Here is a 17,437-nt window from a genome sequence, read left to right as displayed (position 1 = left end):
GAAGGTGGTGTCCCGTTACATCTGGCGTAAAAGTAACACAGCATTTCAGAAAAAGAACATCATACCAACAGTAAAATATGGTGGTGGTAGTGTGATGGTCTGGGGTTGTTTTGCTGCTTCAGGACCTGGAAGGCTTGCTCTGATAGATGGAACCATGAATTCTACTGTCTACCAAAAAATCCTGAAGGAGAATGTCCGGCCATCTGTTCGTCAACTTAAGCTGAAGCGATCTTGGGTGCTGCAGCAGGACAATGACCCAAAACACACCAGCAAATCCACCTCTGAATGGCTGAAGAAAAACAAAATTGAGGACTTTGGAGTGGCCTAGTCAAAGTCCTGACCTGAATCCTATTGAGATGTTGTGGCATGACCTTAAAAAGGCGGTTCATGCTAGAAAACCCTCAAATAAAGCTGAATTACAACAATTCTGCAAAGATGAGTGGGCCAAAATTCCTCCAGAGCGCTGTAAAAGACTCGTTGCAAGTTATCGCAAACGCTTGATTGCAGTTATTGCTGCTAAGGGTGGCCCAACCAGTTATTAGGTTCAGGGGGCAATTACTTTTTTACACAGGGCCATGTAGGTTTAGATTTTTTTTCTCCCTAAATAATAAAAAACATCATTTAAAAACTGCATTTTGTGTTTACTTGTGTTATCTTTGACTAATAGTTAAATGTGTTTGATGATCAGAAACATTTTGTGTGACAAACATGCAAAAGAATAAGAAATCAGGAAGGGGGCAAATAGTTTTTTACACCACTGTATATATATATATATATATATATATATATATATATATATATATATATATATATATCTCTCTGCTGACCAGAGCAGACATGTTTGCTGTGTCCCCCACATGGCTTGTTGCAAACTGCATATAGGACTTCTTATGGCTTTCTTTCAACAATAGCTTTTTCCTTGACACTTTTCTATAAAGGCCAGATTGGTGGAGTGCATAACTAAACGTTGTCCTGTGGACAGATTCTCCCTCCTGAGCTTTGGATCTCTGTAGCTCCTCCAGAGTTACCATGAGCCTCTTGGCTGCTTCTCTGATTAATGCTTTCCTTGCCCGGCCTGTCAGTTTCGGTGGACGGCTATGTCTTGGTAGATTTGCAGTTGTGCTATACTCTTTCCATTTTCACATGATGAATTGCACAGTGCTCCATGACATGTTTAAAGCTTGGGATTTTTTTTTATAACCTAACCCTGCTTTTAACTTAATGATGCTGTTTGTTCACTAATGTTCTCTAACAAACATCTGACGGCTTCAAAGAACAGCTGTTTTTACTGTATACTGAGATTAAGTCACACACAGGACTCTACTAATTAGGTGATTTCTGAAGGCAATTGGTTCCATTAATAGTTTCACTAATAGTTACAGTAGGGGGTCTTATAGTAAATGGGGCTGAATATAAATACATGCAACAGATTTTTATTTGTAAAAAATATATATAATTTTCCTTCCTTGCCACAATTATGTTCCACTTTGTGCTGGTCTGTCTCATAAAATCCTAATAAAATAAATTAACATTTGTGGTTGTAACATGATAAAATGTGGAAAACTTCAAGGGGTATGAATACTTTTCCAAGGCACTGTATTTAACTAATTTTGTGTTATACTGTAGACTGCTGAGCAAAGGGGCAACACCACCTCTATAAGATTGAGAGAAAATATATAGGTTTCATGAATTAGTACTGAGCAATCCGATCAGTGGAGCGTGAGGCACAAATTGTGCAAAATGTGCCTGAAGTTCCTGGTCATGCATGTAAAATTGTGTGGTTCTACAGTACATGCTGATGACAAAATATTATGGGCTGGATCACACATTCAAATACTAATAAAAAAATATATATATATTTTGGTTTTTTAAATTCAGTAATTTTTTTAAGTATACGTGATATAGTGTAGACTGACTTCATTTTGAGCAAACGACTTTTTAAGGCAGAAACCCTAATTAGCAGTCATTTTGATGAACTTGTGAAATAAATATGCAGAGAAGTGTTCCTCAAGATGAAGACCGTACTCCAAATCATTAGAGATTCTGCACTTAAAAAGCTGTTTTTGTGCAATTATTCAAAATAACATAAAATAAGCATTGGCAAATTTTTTCATTAATAGATCATTATTCTGTAAAATTGTGTTATTTTTTAGATCAAATGAAATTAAAGCACTAACAAAGAAACCAACATTCACCCCAATCCTTTGTACACAAAATCACACCCTAATGATGTTGGATGTACAATTTTCAAATCAAATTCAAATTTTATTTGTCAAATACACAGTCATACAGTGTATGATTTGCAGTGAAATGCTTATTCAACAGCTTGTGACCTAAAACCTAAATTATCAATAATAAATATATTAGGGAATGGAATAAGAGTAAAATATTAAAAAAAACTTAGCTGCAGAAAAAAATAGAACAACAAAATATAAAATATAGGATATAAAAACTTAGAACAATAACGGCTGTACAAATATGGAAAATGTACAATGTATATGAAAAATATGGAGAAATGTGCACAATTGTGCAAAATTAAATGAATAGAAATGTCCAGAAAGTATGGCAAAATTAAATATCCAAAATATTTTTTTTATTCTAAAATACTCAGCTTATTCATAACATCCTGTGTGATGTAACGGTAACATGCTCGCCACTATCATCCAGTGGTTCCTTGGGTTTGATTCTACAGCCATCCATAGCTGTACATTTGAAGCAGTCATAGCTCAGTGGGTTAAGATGGTTAGTGGTTCACGCCCCAGGTCCTCATTCTGCCACTGTGGGGCCCTTGAGTAAGACCCTGCTGTCCGGCACTGTAACAGAGCTGACCCTGTACTCTGACCCCAGCTTCCTACATGGGATATGCAAAGAATAGAATTTTACTGTGCAACAATGTACTGTGTGTGTGTGAAAAATACTTAACATTCTGTCTTATGCACAATGTAATATCTTTTTTTTTTTTTTTTACACTCTTAGGTTCCATCGGTGCAGAGCTGACGAGCAATAACGTTAGCATATTCATCACATCTGATGCTGGAAACACATGGAGGCAGGTAAGCATGGCAAAGACTGACTGATTTTAGAGGATAGATGTACTATCAATATTGATGTGATCTTCAAGTCTATAAATCCACCTGCTATGTACATGAGCTGATAATCAAACTACACCTCCTGAGCAAATTGGATTCAGCGACATACCCGCAGGTGGCTCTTGAGCACATGACGGTGCGCTTTAAATCTACAGGGGAATGTTATCTAATTAAAAAATGATGGGCAAAAATAATTACGGAAAAATAATTAAGAAAATTTGACGTGGCAGAAGTTAAGGCTTGGATGTTAATAATAGCGTGTATGTGAGTAGGTAGTAGTAATTTTTTTTCCTCCTTCCATCAGACACAGTGTCAGGAAGATTTATAATTCATTCTTGTTTTAAGTGCGATCTGTATTATCAGTTTTTTTTTTTTTTTCACATAATCAGGCTGAAAGTTCTTCCCAGGACAAAGACCTGAAATCACACTATAAATCAACATAAATCTCCTAACGCAAGACAAATTAAACAAGCTGATGAGACATTATGACTAGAAAGGACATAAAAGACAAAATAGTTCATATTGTCAGTCTTGGCCGCTTTTATGCATTTGTGTGTAGGAGCTCTGCATTTTAATATCACAACAAGTTATCAAGTTATCGCTCAAAAATAGGATTAGAAGGAATCTGAATAAAAACAACAGGTGAGGCGAACACCACATGAATGCATTTATTCTGTAACTTATTTAATAATTTAAAAAATATTATTATTATTATTATTATTATTATTATTATTATTATTATTATTATTATTTACATTTAAACCATCATTGTCACATAGACACTTTTCACTTTAACTTAGTCACTATCAACATACTGTAGGCTAGAACTAATTAGTGAAATCACCTGTTTTATGCACAGGGAGAACTATAATAAATAACAAAAGTTGTTTTTATACTTTTGGCCACCACTGTATACTGAAAAGGTGGCAACTCTAATAATTTAGTAAAAATATAGTTATTGCTTCTAAAAAGATAAAATAATCCAATGATATTGGACTTGGAATGACTGCAGGATGTGTAGGACTTCTGAAAAATCTGTTGGTCTCTGAACAGTAAAAAAGGCCGGTATAAATACAGCCATATTTTTCATGGTGATACATTTTTAAAAAGTTTTTATATTTTTTTAATGTTTATTAGGTGGCATGAAACCTCCCTGTGCTTGGTGGGTTTCCTTTGGGCACTCCAGTTTTCTCCCACAGTCCACAATCCAAAGACATGTAGATTATCAGGTTATCAGATTGGGCTGATTGGCATTTCCAACTTGTCTATGGTGTGTAAATAAGCATGTGAGTGTGTGACTGCATGTGTGCCTTGCGATGGGTTGGCACCCCGTCCAGGGTAAACCCCACCTCCTAAAATAGGCTCTAGGCCCTCCAGGACCCTGTACACAGGAGAAGTGGTATAGAAGATAATCCTGTATACAGGGCTGCTGGGGGTCCGGAGCCTATCTCAGGAGGGCATGAGGCGGGGTGCATGCTGGAAAGGGTGCCAATCCATTGCAGGGCACACACTTACACACTTATTTACGCACTACGGGCAATTTTGGGAAAGCCAATTAGCCTAATCTGCATGTTTTTAGACTGTGGGAGGAAACCGGAGTACCCGGAGGAAACCCACCAAACTCCATGCACACTGAGACGTGAATCAATCCCGGCCCCTGGGGATGCAAGCCGACAGTGCTAACTACTAAGCAACAGTACTGCCTATTATTAGTATTATTTTAAATGCAATGCAAGTTAGATCAATAAATAGCAGTTGCTTTTAGATAGTCACTGTATAGAAGTCTTTTTACTGGAAATAGGATCTTTTAAATGCAATTTACTTACATCAGAATTAATTTCTTCATATTTCGGTTCAAGAATGATTATAGTGTTTAAAACTACATGTAATAGAACAAGTCATAATTTCAAAAGACAAATGAATTTCCCAAGTCACCACACACAGTTCTGGTCCCTTTTTTTTTCCAGATCTTTGATGAGGAATTCAGCATCCTATACCTGGACCAAGGAGGTGCACTGGTGGCTATCCGACACACTCCTCTCCCTATCAGACACTTATGGTAATTCTATAGGAGCTTGTCATGTATTATCTTTTTTAAAAAGTATTTTGCTGGGTGAGTCTGTTTAATCAGGACTCACAGATTAAATACTGTATAAAACGTGTACATTTCTTGATCTCAGTGGACTGTGTAATACTCGCAATAGAAGCCTGAATTGTGATGCAGTAAAGTCATCAGTCTGGCACAATCGGGCTTTTTCAATTACTGTAGTAGTCAGGCGTGTAGAGGAAATGAGGTCTTTTCAAAGAAAAACCAGTGCTGTGGTCCATAAAAACAGTTACTGTAGTTGTGCTCTGTGTGTGTGCGTGTGTGTGTGTGTGTGTGATATAATGTTTGTGTTTCTTCACAGGTTGAGTTTCGATGAGGGGCGCGTGTGGAATAAATATAGTTTTACATCTTCGCCATTGTTTGTGGATGGAGTTCTGGGCGATCCAGGAGAAGAGACTCTTATTATGACGTATGTATTAGAATAATTAAATAGATGGATAAATGGATGGGTCCATGGCATTAATTTCTTCAAAGTGTTTATAAGGTTAATGCTTTGTATTCATCAGTGTTTAGGTGGGTACCTTTGCATCTGTAACAGACAACTTGCCATCATTTCCCTCTTTTCTCCCACTAATAAGGGAAGGGTTTCTTTCAAGGTCTTGCCAAACATCAAAACCGACCCTGCATTTTGATCAGCCTAGATCAATGTGCAAGAGGGCAAGCCATGCATTCAGGACTATTTTCAGCTCTTCAAATCAACAAGGGAAAAACCAGAAGAGGAAGTACTTTGGAAGGCAGAGAGTACCCTTTCTTTTTTTTCTTTTCTTTCTTTTTTTTTAAATAGAAATTGCATAATGAGCTGTTCGTGCCTGCAGGCGTGAGCAACATTTTTATACATTATTTTGACTGTGATTTAATGCTGGATACTCAAGATTTCAAAATATAACCATAAAGTCAGGTCATTATGTCTTTCCACAAGGTTAAGCCATAGTACTTATAAAATACTTATAAAATCTTTAATGATTTAAAGGAAGACTTTTGTCCAAAAATGTGGAATGTTAATTATTGCACTAGTTGGCATAATGCAAATGAGATCACGGTAACAGATCCTTATTAGCATTTATTGGCACATTTCCATTTTGGGCTATAAATATTCCTTACTTTGTCTTTTTTTTTCCTTGAAGGGTCAAACCAAGGAATTTTCCCCCCTTTCCCATAGTTTTCTTGTATTTTAGTCAGTTGATGACTGTCTATGGCAGAGAAGACACATGACTGATACATCGCTGGCATGTCACAATAATCACTTATGTCAGTGAAGACCCAATATGGTGGCTTCACTTCAGCACACAGTGGCTGATGGGATTCTCTTTATTTGCAGAATTTTTGGGCATGTCAGTCATCGGTCCGAATGGCAGCTGGTGAAGATCGACTTTAGGTCTATTTTTAACAGGCGATGCACTGAGGCAGACTATCAGACTTGGCACCTGCATAACCAGGTAAGACTTAAGATCATTTCATCAAGTTCAAATTTTAAAGAAACATTTCAGTTTTTTTTTTATTTATTTATGCTATGTTCACTTAATTTCCTAACAATACCCTTCCAAAAAAGCTGAAAAAATAAGCAGGTACAGTGAAACCTCGAAATTGCTGGTAATCGTCTCCCCTGCTGGGTCTTGGTGCGCGTCTCTTACTGGTATAATCAACATATGTGCACGCGTGTACTGTTTACTATAACACTGTGACCGTGTGTGTGTGTGTGTGTAAAACATATTTTATTTTGTGTTTACAGCGCGCATGTACTGTTTCTTATAGCACACGTGTAAAGCAAAATAAAGTCTCATTGGAAGGTTCAAAATCCATTTTCTCCCTCAGCCTCAGTGTGCGTAATTTGATACCGTGCGCATAATTTGACACCGTGCCGGTTCACACCTATCTCTCTCTCTCTCTCGCCTTCTCGTCTTTAGCGCGTGTGTGTGTGTGTGTGTGTGTGTGTGTGTGTGTGTGTGTGTGTGTGTGTGTGTGTGTTGGTGAACCTGCACGGTGTCAAATTACGTGCGCGCACACACATAACGACAGACCCAAACTCACACACACACACACACACACACTAATCTGTCGGGATTTATTTTGACTTTTTTTTAAAGGTAAAGTGCTGGTAAAATTAGTTTTATTTTTACTTTATATTTCATGTTAATTATTTTTAATTAGAGTTTGCATTATTTCGATTGGGAAAATTAAATTGTTTTGGAATACGAGCCCGCTTCCGGAACAAATTATACTCGTACTCCAAGGTCCATTTTAGGCATATAAAGATATCGTGCATCTTTTATTTTCAAATATGAAACAGCTCCTAATTTATAAAACCAAGATAACTAAGTGAAAAATTCAAGATAGATTAACAAAACAAAAACAAATAATGACAGCAAAACCAAAAAAAAGACAGCAAGACAAAACACAAAACACTGAAATCGAAAACAAGGCAACAAAACCAAAAACACAAGAATTAAACCAAAAAGTAAACAAGCCAGAAAAGGCAGGACCAGGACAACAACCCCCAAAAAGACAGCAACATCAAAAAGACAAAATTGTGGGCCCTTGTGCTGGCCCTATCATCTGGAGAACGCTTGTTTGATTTTCAGGTGATGCTGTAACCTCACTTAGCCGGAGGTCTAGAGTGAGCTGATTGGCCGAGCTCTCTCAGAGGGGAGGGATGAGAGGTACTTAGTGCTCCCACATTAATCACGGCTATACAACCAATCAGGGGCGTCTGTGAGCTTACACAAGCAGAAAGAGCGGATAGCGCTGTCCTCCGAGTGTGTTAGGCCGCCCCCAATACAAGTGAGCAGTTAAAAAAGATGTGGTCTGCTGGCGTCACGTGGTTCTGGGTAAACACATGATAGTCTTCCGACTGAGTGGTAGTAGTAGTTTTAATGTGGAGCCCCCTAGTGACGGGGAGGAATTGGACACGACTAAATTAGGGAGAAAATCGGAAAAAAATCCCAAAAAATAATATATATTAAAAAAAGACAACGTTGTAATTACTATCACACAAAAAAAAAAAAAAAACATGGGGCAAAAATAAAACATCAAAGTGAAACCAATAAACAACACCACAAAAATAAAATCATTAACATTACAGTAAAACCAAAAACAAGCGATCAAATGTGAAAACTAAATCAACACCAAAGAAATCTTTAAAAAGAGAACAGTAACACAAAAAACAAGAGAGCAAAAGCCAGAACAAGACAGAAAAACCCAAATCAGAAAAAAAAATGCACCAAAGAACACAACAAGTTAATGCTGTTGTGTTTGTGTGATTTGCGCTCGTGCTACTATTAGAGTTGTTTATTCTTAATTTAAATTTTTTTTGCTAATGAGTTTGTTATATACCACCATTTTAAGTAAAGTTTAAGGATTACAATTCATAAGATCACTACTGGTATTTTTCCTTTTTTTTTTTGAGGAACATTTGTTTTGGTATGTTTTCCAGCCTTTCCTTCCGATTTGTACAGACAGATTAGGTCCAGCACATGGTCAGGCCCTGGGGAACATGGGAGCGATTTAAAAGCTTTACTCTAATATCAGAGCGGGCAGGCATACCAGGCTGCTTCTAGCTGCTGATTTCCTCTCGTCATCTCCTGTGTCAATCATGGCATTTGAACTTTCCCTTAGCAAACATTTCAAATAATGAAGGAGAGACTCGAAGGAATGGGTCAGAGCCTTTTTTCTTTTCCATATACAAGGTCTGTAAAAATAGTAGTGTCTTATAAAAAGCAAGTAACCACAATGGTTCCTATTTATCCAAGCTGCACAGTAATGATACTGTTGAAACCGTAATGAAAAGTGAAGAATAAAATGAGCTAAGGGGTGCTGTGTGGAATCCTCAGTTTGGATGAACAAAATACACATGCTCTTTGGGGAAAGGAAAAGACACATGAATGAATAAATAAATAAAGACGTATATATCTGCTTAGTCCCAAAGCTTGTATGAAAAGTTAAAAAGCTTGTATTGGTCCAAGTAAAATACAAACCGACACGTTTTAGCTCACATGAGCCTTCATCATGGTACAAGGGTCAGGAAACATACATACTGTAATTGTATCGATTCATTAAGAAAGTACAAAAATAAATGATATAACTCAAATGAAAACTGTCAAGAACATATAAATAAAGAAAACCAAATTTGCAATAATAATAATAATAATAATAATATTAAATTGCTTAATTGATGTCACTAGATATTGACATACTGTACTATTCCCTGAATTTGCCCCATGATAAGGGCTTGTGTGAGCTGAAACGCATCATTTAATCAGTGCTTTACTTGGCCTAGCCATGCCATAATAAAGGTATTTTAACTTTTTTAACAACATCGTATACCTTGCTTGGTACAGTATGTCTCTTATCTGCCTTTAAATACTCCACAAAGGTTTTTACTAAGCAGAAATTCGATTTATTTATGTAATGAAAAGTAATATGAAAAAATTTAAACAATTGAATTACCATAGTTTCTAAACCATTAAGCAGGCTATAAAGAAATGTTAAATTTAAGGTTTCTTCAAAGACCATTATGGAGGTATTGTGGGTTTTTCAAACTTCATTTGCAGATAGTTATAGCTATTTTCTGTAAAGCCAAGAACTAATGGGTTAATAGAGATCCAATTTCATGCAATTTACATAAAAAAAAGAAAATCTCACATTTGCCGTGTGTGCACTTTGACCAGACATGAGCTACACCAAAGATATAACTGATGAATAAAGAAACTGATTCGACTGAAACAGAGTCAATTTCACATAGACTTGTTATACGAACAGGTTTACAATTAAACTTTGATGAAAAAGGGCAACTGTGCAGTAGCACTATATATTAATATTAATAAAATAGCTTTTTAGCTGTGATTGAATTCTGTATGTTCACATATGTCCACACACGAGTAACTGAATATTAACAAAATGGATTCAAGCTTATACATTGTCAATAAATATGGACATGGCTGCTTATAAAAATTGAATCAATGGTTAAATTTTTATTACGTTTTTGTTTCAATTATTTGATACAATAAGACTAAAATTATTGTTTTTGTAAGTTTGTGGGCAATTATTTCTATTAATAAAAATAAGGATGAAGATGATGCGCACACACACATACAAACACACAAAAAACATTTAATATTAAAGCATACAGTACAGTACATGGTAAAGTCAATGCAAATGGTCTTGTGTAGAGAAATATAGGGATATTGCATCATGTGTTTTGAACAGTCCTAGTTTATTGGTATAGCAACTTGTAAATTAGAATAAATACAATTTGTATGTATTTACCCCCTTTTGCACAATTTCGAAGGATGATAAATGTGTGAGTTCTTCAGTTTGTCCAGTGCTGGAGCACTAATTCTGATAAATGCAAAAAATTCAAATAAAGCCAAGCTATATGTGACAGAAGAAGATAAATAGACCGAACTTTCAAAAAGAATTGTTTTCATTCAGTGGGCAAAAGCAAAACAGCTGGGTTTGGAACAATGGTTTAAGTTTGGCATAAAGGGAAAAACAAAAGGTTATTATAAGAAAGCAATTCGTGTGTGTGTGTGTGTGTCAGCCATAACATTACAGTCGAAAACATTAAGCCCAATATTGTGTGCATGACTTCACACTCCACCAGGCCCCTGAGGGAGTGCGCTGTAATGCCTGGAACCGGGATGTATACAGCAGATAATTTGGATGCTGTGGGTTGCAGGGTCTGGCCTGCATGGATTAGACTTGTTTGTCGAGTACAGTACATTCTATGGATGCACGATCACGTTAAGATTTGGGGAAAATGGACCCCCATTCAAAAACCTTGAACTCTTCTCCGCCCAGCCCCATATATGACAGGTGGTGATGCACTTACTGTAGTGTTCTAATAGCTTTCTATCATAGCCAGCATTTTCAGTGTGATCGGTCCAGCATTTTCAGTGTGATCGGGCTTCAGACATACTGTAGATGGGACTTGAATGCCCATGATGATAATCGATCATGACTGTTATTCAAGTCACCTCAAGGTGGTATTAGTGTTGGTACACCAGTGATGGGTCGTTCATAAACGATTCATTTTTTTTTTAAACGAGTCTTTTTACATGACACAGAAGAACAAGTAGTCTCAGAGAGTGAGTCGTTCACTTTCTACTGGGTGCACATGCGCAAAGCATCGCAAAACCTTTGTAGGTTATGTACAGGAAACAGAATTGAGTAGTTACCTTTGAGTCTTTTGGTCTGAATTGTTTGTTCTTTTGTCACGTGACTCGGACCAGAAGATATGAGAGGTGAGCTGCTCATTCTGTTTATCATAATTTGTCATTATCTGCATTGTAATATTTTTATTATTCGAACTATAGCCAAAATTTCTTTATGTAGACGGGTTGTATGTAGTTGGGGGTCTGTTAATTAAAAATGTTACATTTTATATTATTTTTAAACAAAAGAACAAAAAGTTCAAAAAAAATTTTTCATTTTGACGAACGAGATTCAAATGACCGAGTCACTAAAATGATTAAAACTTCTCATCACTAGAGTACACCGATTATATTCTTTAACACTATAGTACCTTTCTTCCTTAATTCTTTATTTAAATATATATATGAAATGTGCTTGCTCCATCAAAGGTAAATGTAAATTATTTATAAGAGAAGTGAACAGGATTTGCTGAGTTTATTACAAAATAACAATCTTACAGGGTGAGCCTTGCCTCATGGGTGTGAAGAGAATCTATCAGAAGCTTAAGCCAATGGCCAAGTGTGTGACGGGTAAGATCCTCTCCTCCATCGTGACTTCAGACCCCTGTGAGTGCACCGAATCTGATTTTGAATGGTAAGTTCAATTCTTGCACTTAAAGTACATTTATATGACATTACAAATAGTGCAGTGGTGCATTACAACTTTCTTTATATTGTACACATGGATGTTGGTTCAAATGCAGAGACTCACAATTGGATCTAAATTATATAATGACCTTGTTATTATAAGAAAAAGAAAAATAGTGTTTTAATGACTCTCTAATAAATCTCTAATGCTGGGAATTTTGAGGCCCCCCTATACTGTAGCTCAAAGTGATATCAATTTAGGGTGCTACTGTATAATGTGCTTCTCAAATGATTTTTAATACAGTTTAGCTCCAGTGTGTAATCACTGGCTAGATCCTGTATGCACAACTGTAATATGAGTTTACAGATTACACTCTTTCCTGTCAACAGAGATCTCTATCACAAGTTTCACAACCGATCACTTCCTGGTAACTTTTATAGTACTTAAAAGGGCAAAAGGCATTATCAAAGATATCTCTCAGCCCAATCATGGACTATTCATCCTTCTCCCATCAGGCAGGCACTACAGGTGCCTCAGCACCCGCACAAACAGACTGAAAAATATATTTTCCCTCCGGCTGTTTCCCTACTGAACAGCTGATCATGGAATGTTAACTACACTGCACGACTGCACCGTGTCACTTCCAGTCTATATCGTACTATGCGTCTTTGCGCCATCCATAATTTATCATTGCACTACTGTATTAAATATGTTGGTATGAATATTTCACCCATATTTAGTGTGGATATACAGTACAGTATTATTCAAACATTTTTACATGTACCGTATGTATGTGTATCGTGTTATATTCTGTTGAGCTACCTGCCTGCCTTAGCGTTTTGGATTTTGAATTGCGATTTCACTTCTTCTGCTAACCCCTTTACATCTGCATCCTCAATCCACCTCCGAGTCTTATATCTTGTCGTAATTCATTTGCGATTCAAATTGTAGTTGACATGACAATTCTCTTTATAACTCGCTTGAGGTTCCTCTACTGAATAGGGACATCTTTTGTCCCTCTGACTCATAAAATGGAAAGTATACCCTTGTTTTGACATTTAAAGTGGTTGATGCAGGTTTGATTTAGTTACAGTATGTTAAAATATATAGCTAACATTTACTTATTATTCACTTATTTTATGCCTTTATGACTCACTAGGAAAGTGCTTTAGTTAGAATATACACTACCGCTCAAAAGTTTGGGATCACTTTCTATTTTTGAATTGCATTTCATTTATACTGTACATTGTAAAGCAATACTGAAGGCGAAAAGGCCAAAATATGCAGTAATCTCCTTTAAACAGTTGATATTGAGATGTATCTGCTACTCAGGATCTGGAAAGCCTTCATAACAGCTCTAATATGAGGTGCTGTTTGTTAAATGGTGTTTTATGAGACTGGTAACTAATGGTAAATAAACTTCTCCTCTGCAGCAGAGGTAGTTTTGGTCATGCCTTCCTGGAATGGTCTTCCTTGGTATAAATGCAGATCAATTCCTGCTTTCTGTTTCACATAGATGAGGATGGGTTCCCTGTTGAGTCTGGTTCCTCTCAAGGTCTCTTCCTATTACCATCTCAGGGAGTTTTTCCTTGCCACTGTCGCCCGCGGCTTTCTCACCAGTGTGATTCATGCACACTTACATTCTATACAGACTTAAATAATTCTTCTGATTGTGTAAAGCTGCTTTGCAACAATGACGATTGTTAAAAGCACTATACAAATAAAATATACGAATCAGTTTCATCATGGTGCTTGATGGGTTTTGCAAATGCACTCGACAAAAACTATTCCAGAACAGATGACATTTATATCTTAGAATAACAACTGACTGGTATTGTTGTTGTTACATAATTACCTATTTCCATTCAAGTTATTTTATAGTTTTAAAATCTCCAGTATTGTTGTAGAATATCGAAGATAAATCACTAAACAAAAACTAAAATATTTGCAAGTGATCCCAACTTTTTAATACCTTGTAAACATTGGCCAAAAAAAACTATGTTCCGTTAATTATGTCATTGGGTTTTTTTATGCTTAATAATGTGAATAAGCTGTTTTATGGCGTTTGACAAATAAAAAAATAAAAATAAAAATAAACTAATGCATTTGTGCATTGATTTTAATGTGAAAATTGTGTGAAGAAATAATTGAGATATACATTTTTCCTCCCTTCTACTGCATTTTGTAATCACTTCATTAAATAATGATAATACAGAATGTGAAGTACAGCATATCGAAACACAAACGGATAAACAAACAAAAAAAGAGAACGTGATTCACCTTCATGCCTAGACCACTTTGATTAGCGTTTCAGGAAAGCTTAGCTAGATTAGCTTCGAGTTTGCTTCCACTGAACGGAAACTAGCCAACTGTGAAACTGCAGTCTGTGTAAAAGAGGTCAGTCATGATAAGGGTTTGGGAATCATCTGATTCTGTGTTTGTATGCTGGGTCTGCATTACAAAATAAGAGTTTCTTACATCCCTTACATCGTCTGTAAAAAATTTCAATCTGTTCTGAACCTTTACCCTGAATTGCAAGTTTTTGACTAGAACGCGAGTCTGCTCATTTTCTTATGAATGATCAGAATTAATGTCGCTTTCCTAACATCCCAAAATCTGAAGACCCCATGGGGCAAATGCTATTCAGAATGCCCGCCGAAAGACATTAATCAGAGAGTGTAATAGCTTTCATTAACTATCACAACGCAGCCGCATCTGTGTAGCGTGTCACTGTAATTGCTGCAATTTGTCCCCATCGTCTGGGGCTGAGCAGTCACATTGGGTTTTAATTGTAGGACAAACAGCTTAAGCCTGTCTGGGTTGTATGCTTGATCAAAAAGACAAACACAGCCGAGTTTGTGATCTGTTGTTTATCTGTGGTGTGAGAAAGTATCATTCATATTAGAGACAATCTCATCTTGTCAGTGGCGTTATGTAAGGAACATAAGAAAGTAGCAGCAGAAGCTAGATGAAATCTGTTTGATGGATTACATCAGGTTTTGGAAAAAAAAAGAGAGACTTCTATAATGATGTTTACTGTGAGCACAATTTTACTAAGGTTTGTTTGCTCTTGCACTGCTTAGTGTGTGTGTGTGTGTGTGTGTGTGTGTGTGTGTGTGTGTTTGCAGTGATTATGGCTATGAACGAAGAACAGATGGGCGATGTACACCAGCATTTTGGTTTCATCCCTCTTCCATGTCCAGGAGCTGCATTACAGGCCACACTTTTCTCAACAGCACCGGGTGAGTACTTTTTCTCTCATGAGTTTCTCACAGTACAGCCATTTAATTTAAAAACAAGGAAATACAGTATTAGCCTCCCTGTAAATATTTTCCCCCAAATTAAAAAAAAATGAAAGATTGTAAGCGTGTAAAAGACTACTTGTTTTTTTATAAATACGAAAAGGATGGGGATCTACAGATAAATCTACCAGATGCTACTCTTCTTACTGCTAGTCGTTTTTAATTCCTTATAGATCTGAATAGCCTTAGCTTTAGAGTGAAGCATCTTCAAAGGATAAAACTATAAGCTGATGAAGCTTCTCAGATGAGCAGCAAAGACATACATGATTATGTTTAGCTAAAACAGATTAACAGTTGCAGGGTTGCTATGAGACAAAACTAGCCCCGATAGCCCCGAAGAAAGCAAAGGAAAAAATAAAATAGAAGAAGAAAGAACAAAAGTGCAACAATTCGTGTATTGTGAATGTATTTGATATCTATCTATCTATCTATCTATCTATCTATCTATCTATCTATCTATCTATCTATCTATCTATATGCATACAGTGTTTTATCCAATATATACTGTACTGTATATCCACTATATAAACAGGCAAAGACAGTACAGGGGTAAGACCAAGCAAATGGTGGGAAAAAGTAAAGAAAAAAGCCAAGGAAATATGGGAGGAAAGGAAGAAAAAGAAGGAAGGAAGATAAATAAAAAACGTAAAGTAAGAAAAAGAAAAAATAAAGAAAGGAAGAAGACAGATAAAAGACCACTTGGGCAAGAAGAGGGAAGAGGAACATAAAAGTAAAAGGTATAAAATGCAAAAATTAAAAGAAAAAGGAGGAACAATTATATAAAGGGAACACGAAAGACAGGGAGCAATAGTTATAATATTAATTTTATATATATATATATATATATATATATATATATATATATATATATATAAATATATATATATACTGTATCTGTATACTGTAAAAGTTACAATAGCAAAAGTTAGAAATAAACAATAGGAGGGAAGAATGGATGTTTGGAAGGGAAGGGGAAGGATGGATGGATGCATGGATGGATGCAGTTAGTCAGTTAATTAGTTACTTAGTTGTTATTAACAGACACACTGTTGGGTGTAACTTTAATAAATGTCCTAAAATCCTAAAATGCTAGTTTGACCATAATCAGTATGCAACAGCTTAACCCTATTTCAGTAAAAACCATCATGCTCTAAATAAAAAAAAAAAAATTAATTTTCCTTATTTCCCCTTTTTTATTTCTTTGTTTTAAACATACCATAGTTGCCGTTCAGAAACTAATACACAACGTCTAAAGAAATAAGATTTCATCTCCTATTTTAGGCCTTTCAAATCATCTTGTGATGCCTAAATTCTTCCCAGGGAGCAGTGCTTTTCTCCAGCTGAGTTAAATATATTTAGGATGTATCACTCCACAAGACATCGCAAAAGTGTCAACTTTTTTTTTATTTGAGATTATGCGAGATTGCTTTGCGTATATAGCATACGCTTGAGCTTAATGCCTCAACTTTTCACAGCTATTTTCATGACAACAGCACAAAAATGTGAGTTTTAAAACAAAACTGCTGATTGGGCAGCTGGAAATCATGTTGGAAGGGATTCAGAGTTGAGTTAAGTGCACATAGGGAGGATTTAATGCTGAAAATGTGCACACATCAGTAGTCCCTTAGACGAAACTACAGACTTTAAGATATCAAGAGAGTTGCAGATAAGTTACTCAGGTAGAGTTTTAGTAGAACAGAGGCATGTCTCAGTTACACTTGACTTGATTCTACAATATAGTCTGTTGGGGCCCCAGGCAAAAATTTCCACGGGGCCTCTCCAACCAGCATTCATCAGCATTATCTTATAAATAATATGATACCAACAAAAAACTTTTTTTTAGTTCCAAAGATAACCCTGTTATTTTTAAAATACACTCTTTCACCCCCTCTGGCTGTAGAATTTATTTTAATTAACTTTTCAATCTCCTTGCTTTTTAATACACTCTGTCCATCTGTCAAACAGCTTTTATATTCCCTCATTACAGTTTGTTTTAGGCTGAACTTTAAGCTTAGCCGCTGTCTTCACTTATTCATCATAAGTTAATCTTTGTCTAGGTAGGGCTGCTTTCAGGGGACCAATCAGGTTAAAGGCAGGTGGAGAAAGATCAGGAATGAAGGGAGGATGCTTTTTTTGTGCAGAAAGTGCTGGCAGTGTGGGCA

The 17,437-nt window shown here is 36.1% G+C and overlaps 1 protein-coding gene across 2 annotated transcripts in view; it reads left to right on the top strand.

Moving 5' to 3' along the window:
- Window positions 1-17,437, top strand: part of LOC128506861 (VPS10 domain-containing receptor SorCS1) — a 254,147-nt gene that overhangs the window by 205,822 nt on the left and 30,888 nt on the right. For both annotated transcript variants that reach the window (XM_053477466.1, XM_053477467.1), the window contains exons 12-17: window positions 2,977-3,053; window positions 5,057-5,148; window positions 5,498-5,605; window positions 6,515-6,632; window positions 11,846-11,979; window positions 15,102-15,215. In XM_053477466.1, coding sequence (XP_053333441.1) covers window positions 2,977-3,053; window positions 5,057-5,148; window positions 5,498-5,605; window positions 6,515-6,632; window positions 11,846-11,979; window positions 15,102-15,215 — 643 coding nt within the window. The remainder of the gene's footprint in view (window positions 1-2,976; window positions 3,054-5,056; window positions 5,149-5,497; window positions 5,606-6,514; window positions 6,633-11,845; window positions 11,980-15,101; window positions 15,216-17,437) is intronic.

Source organism: Clarias gariepinus, chromosome 18 (genome assembly GCF_024256425.1).
Source record: "Clarias gariepinus isolate MV-2021 ecotype Netherlands chromosome 18, CGAR_prim_01v2, whole genome shotgun sequence".
NCBI classification, from domain to species: Eukaryota; Metazoa; Chordata; class Actinopteri; order Siluriformes; family Clariidae; genus Clarias; species Clarias gariepinus.
Note: the sequence above shows the minus strand (reverse complement) of the source record. Positions and strands in the feature narration are given on the sequence as shown.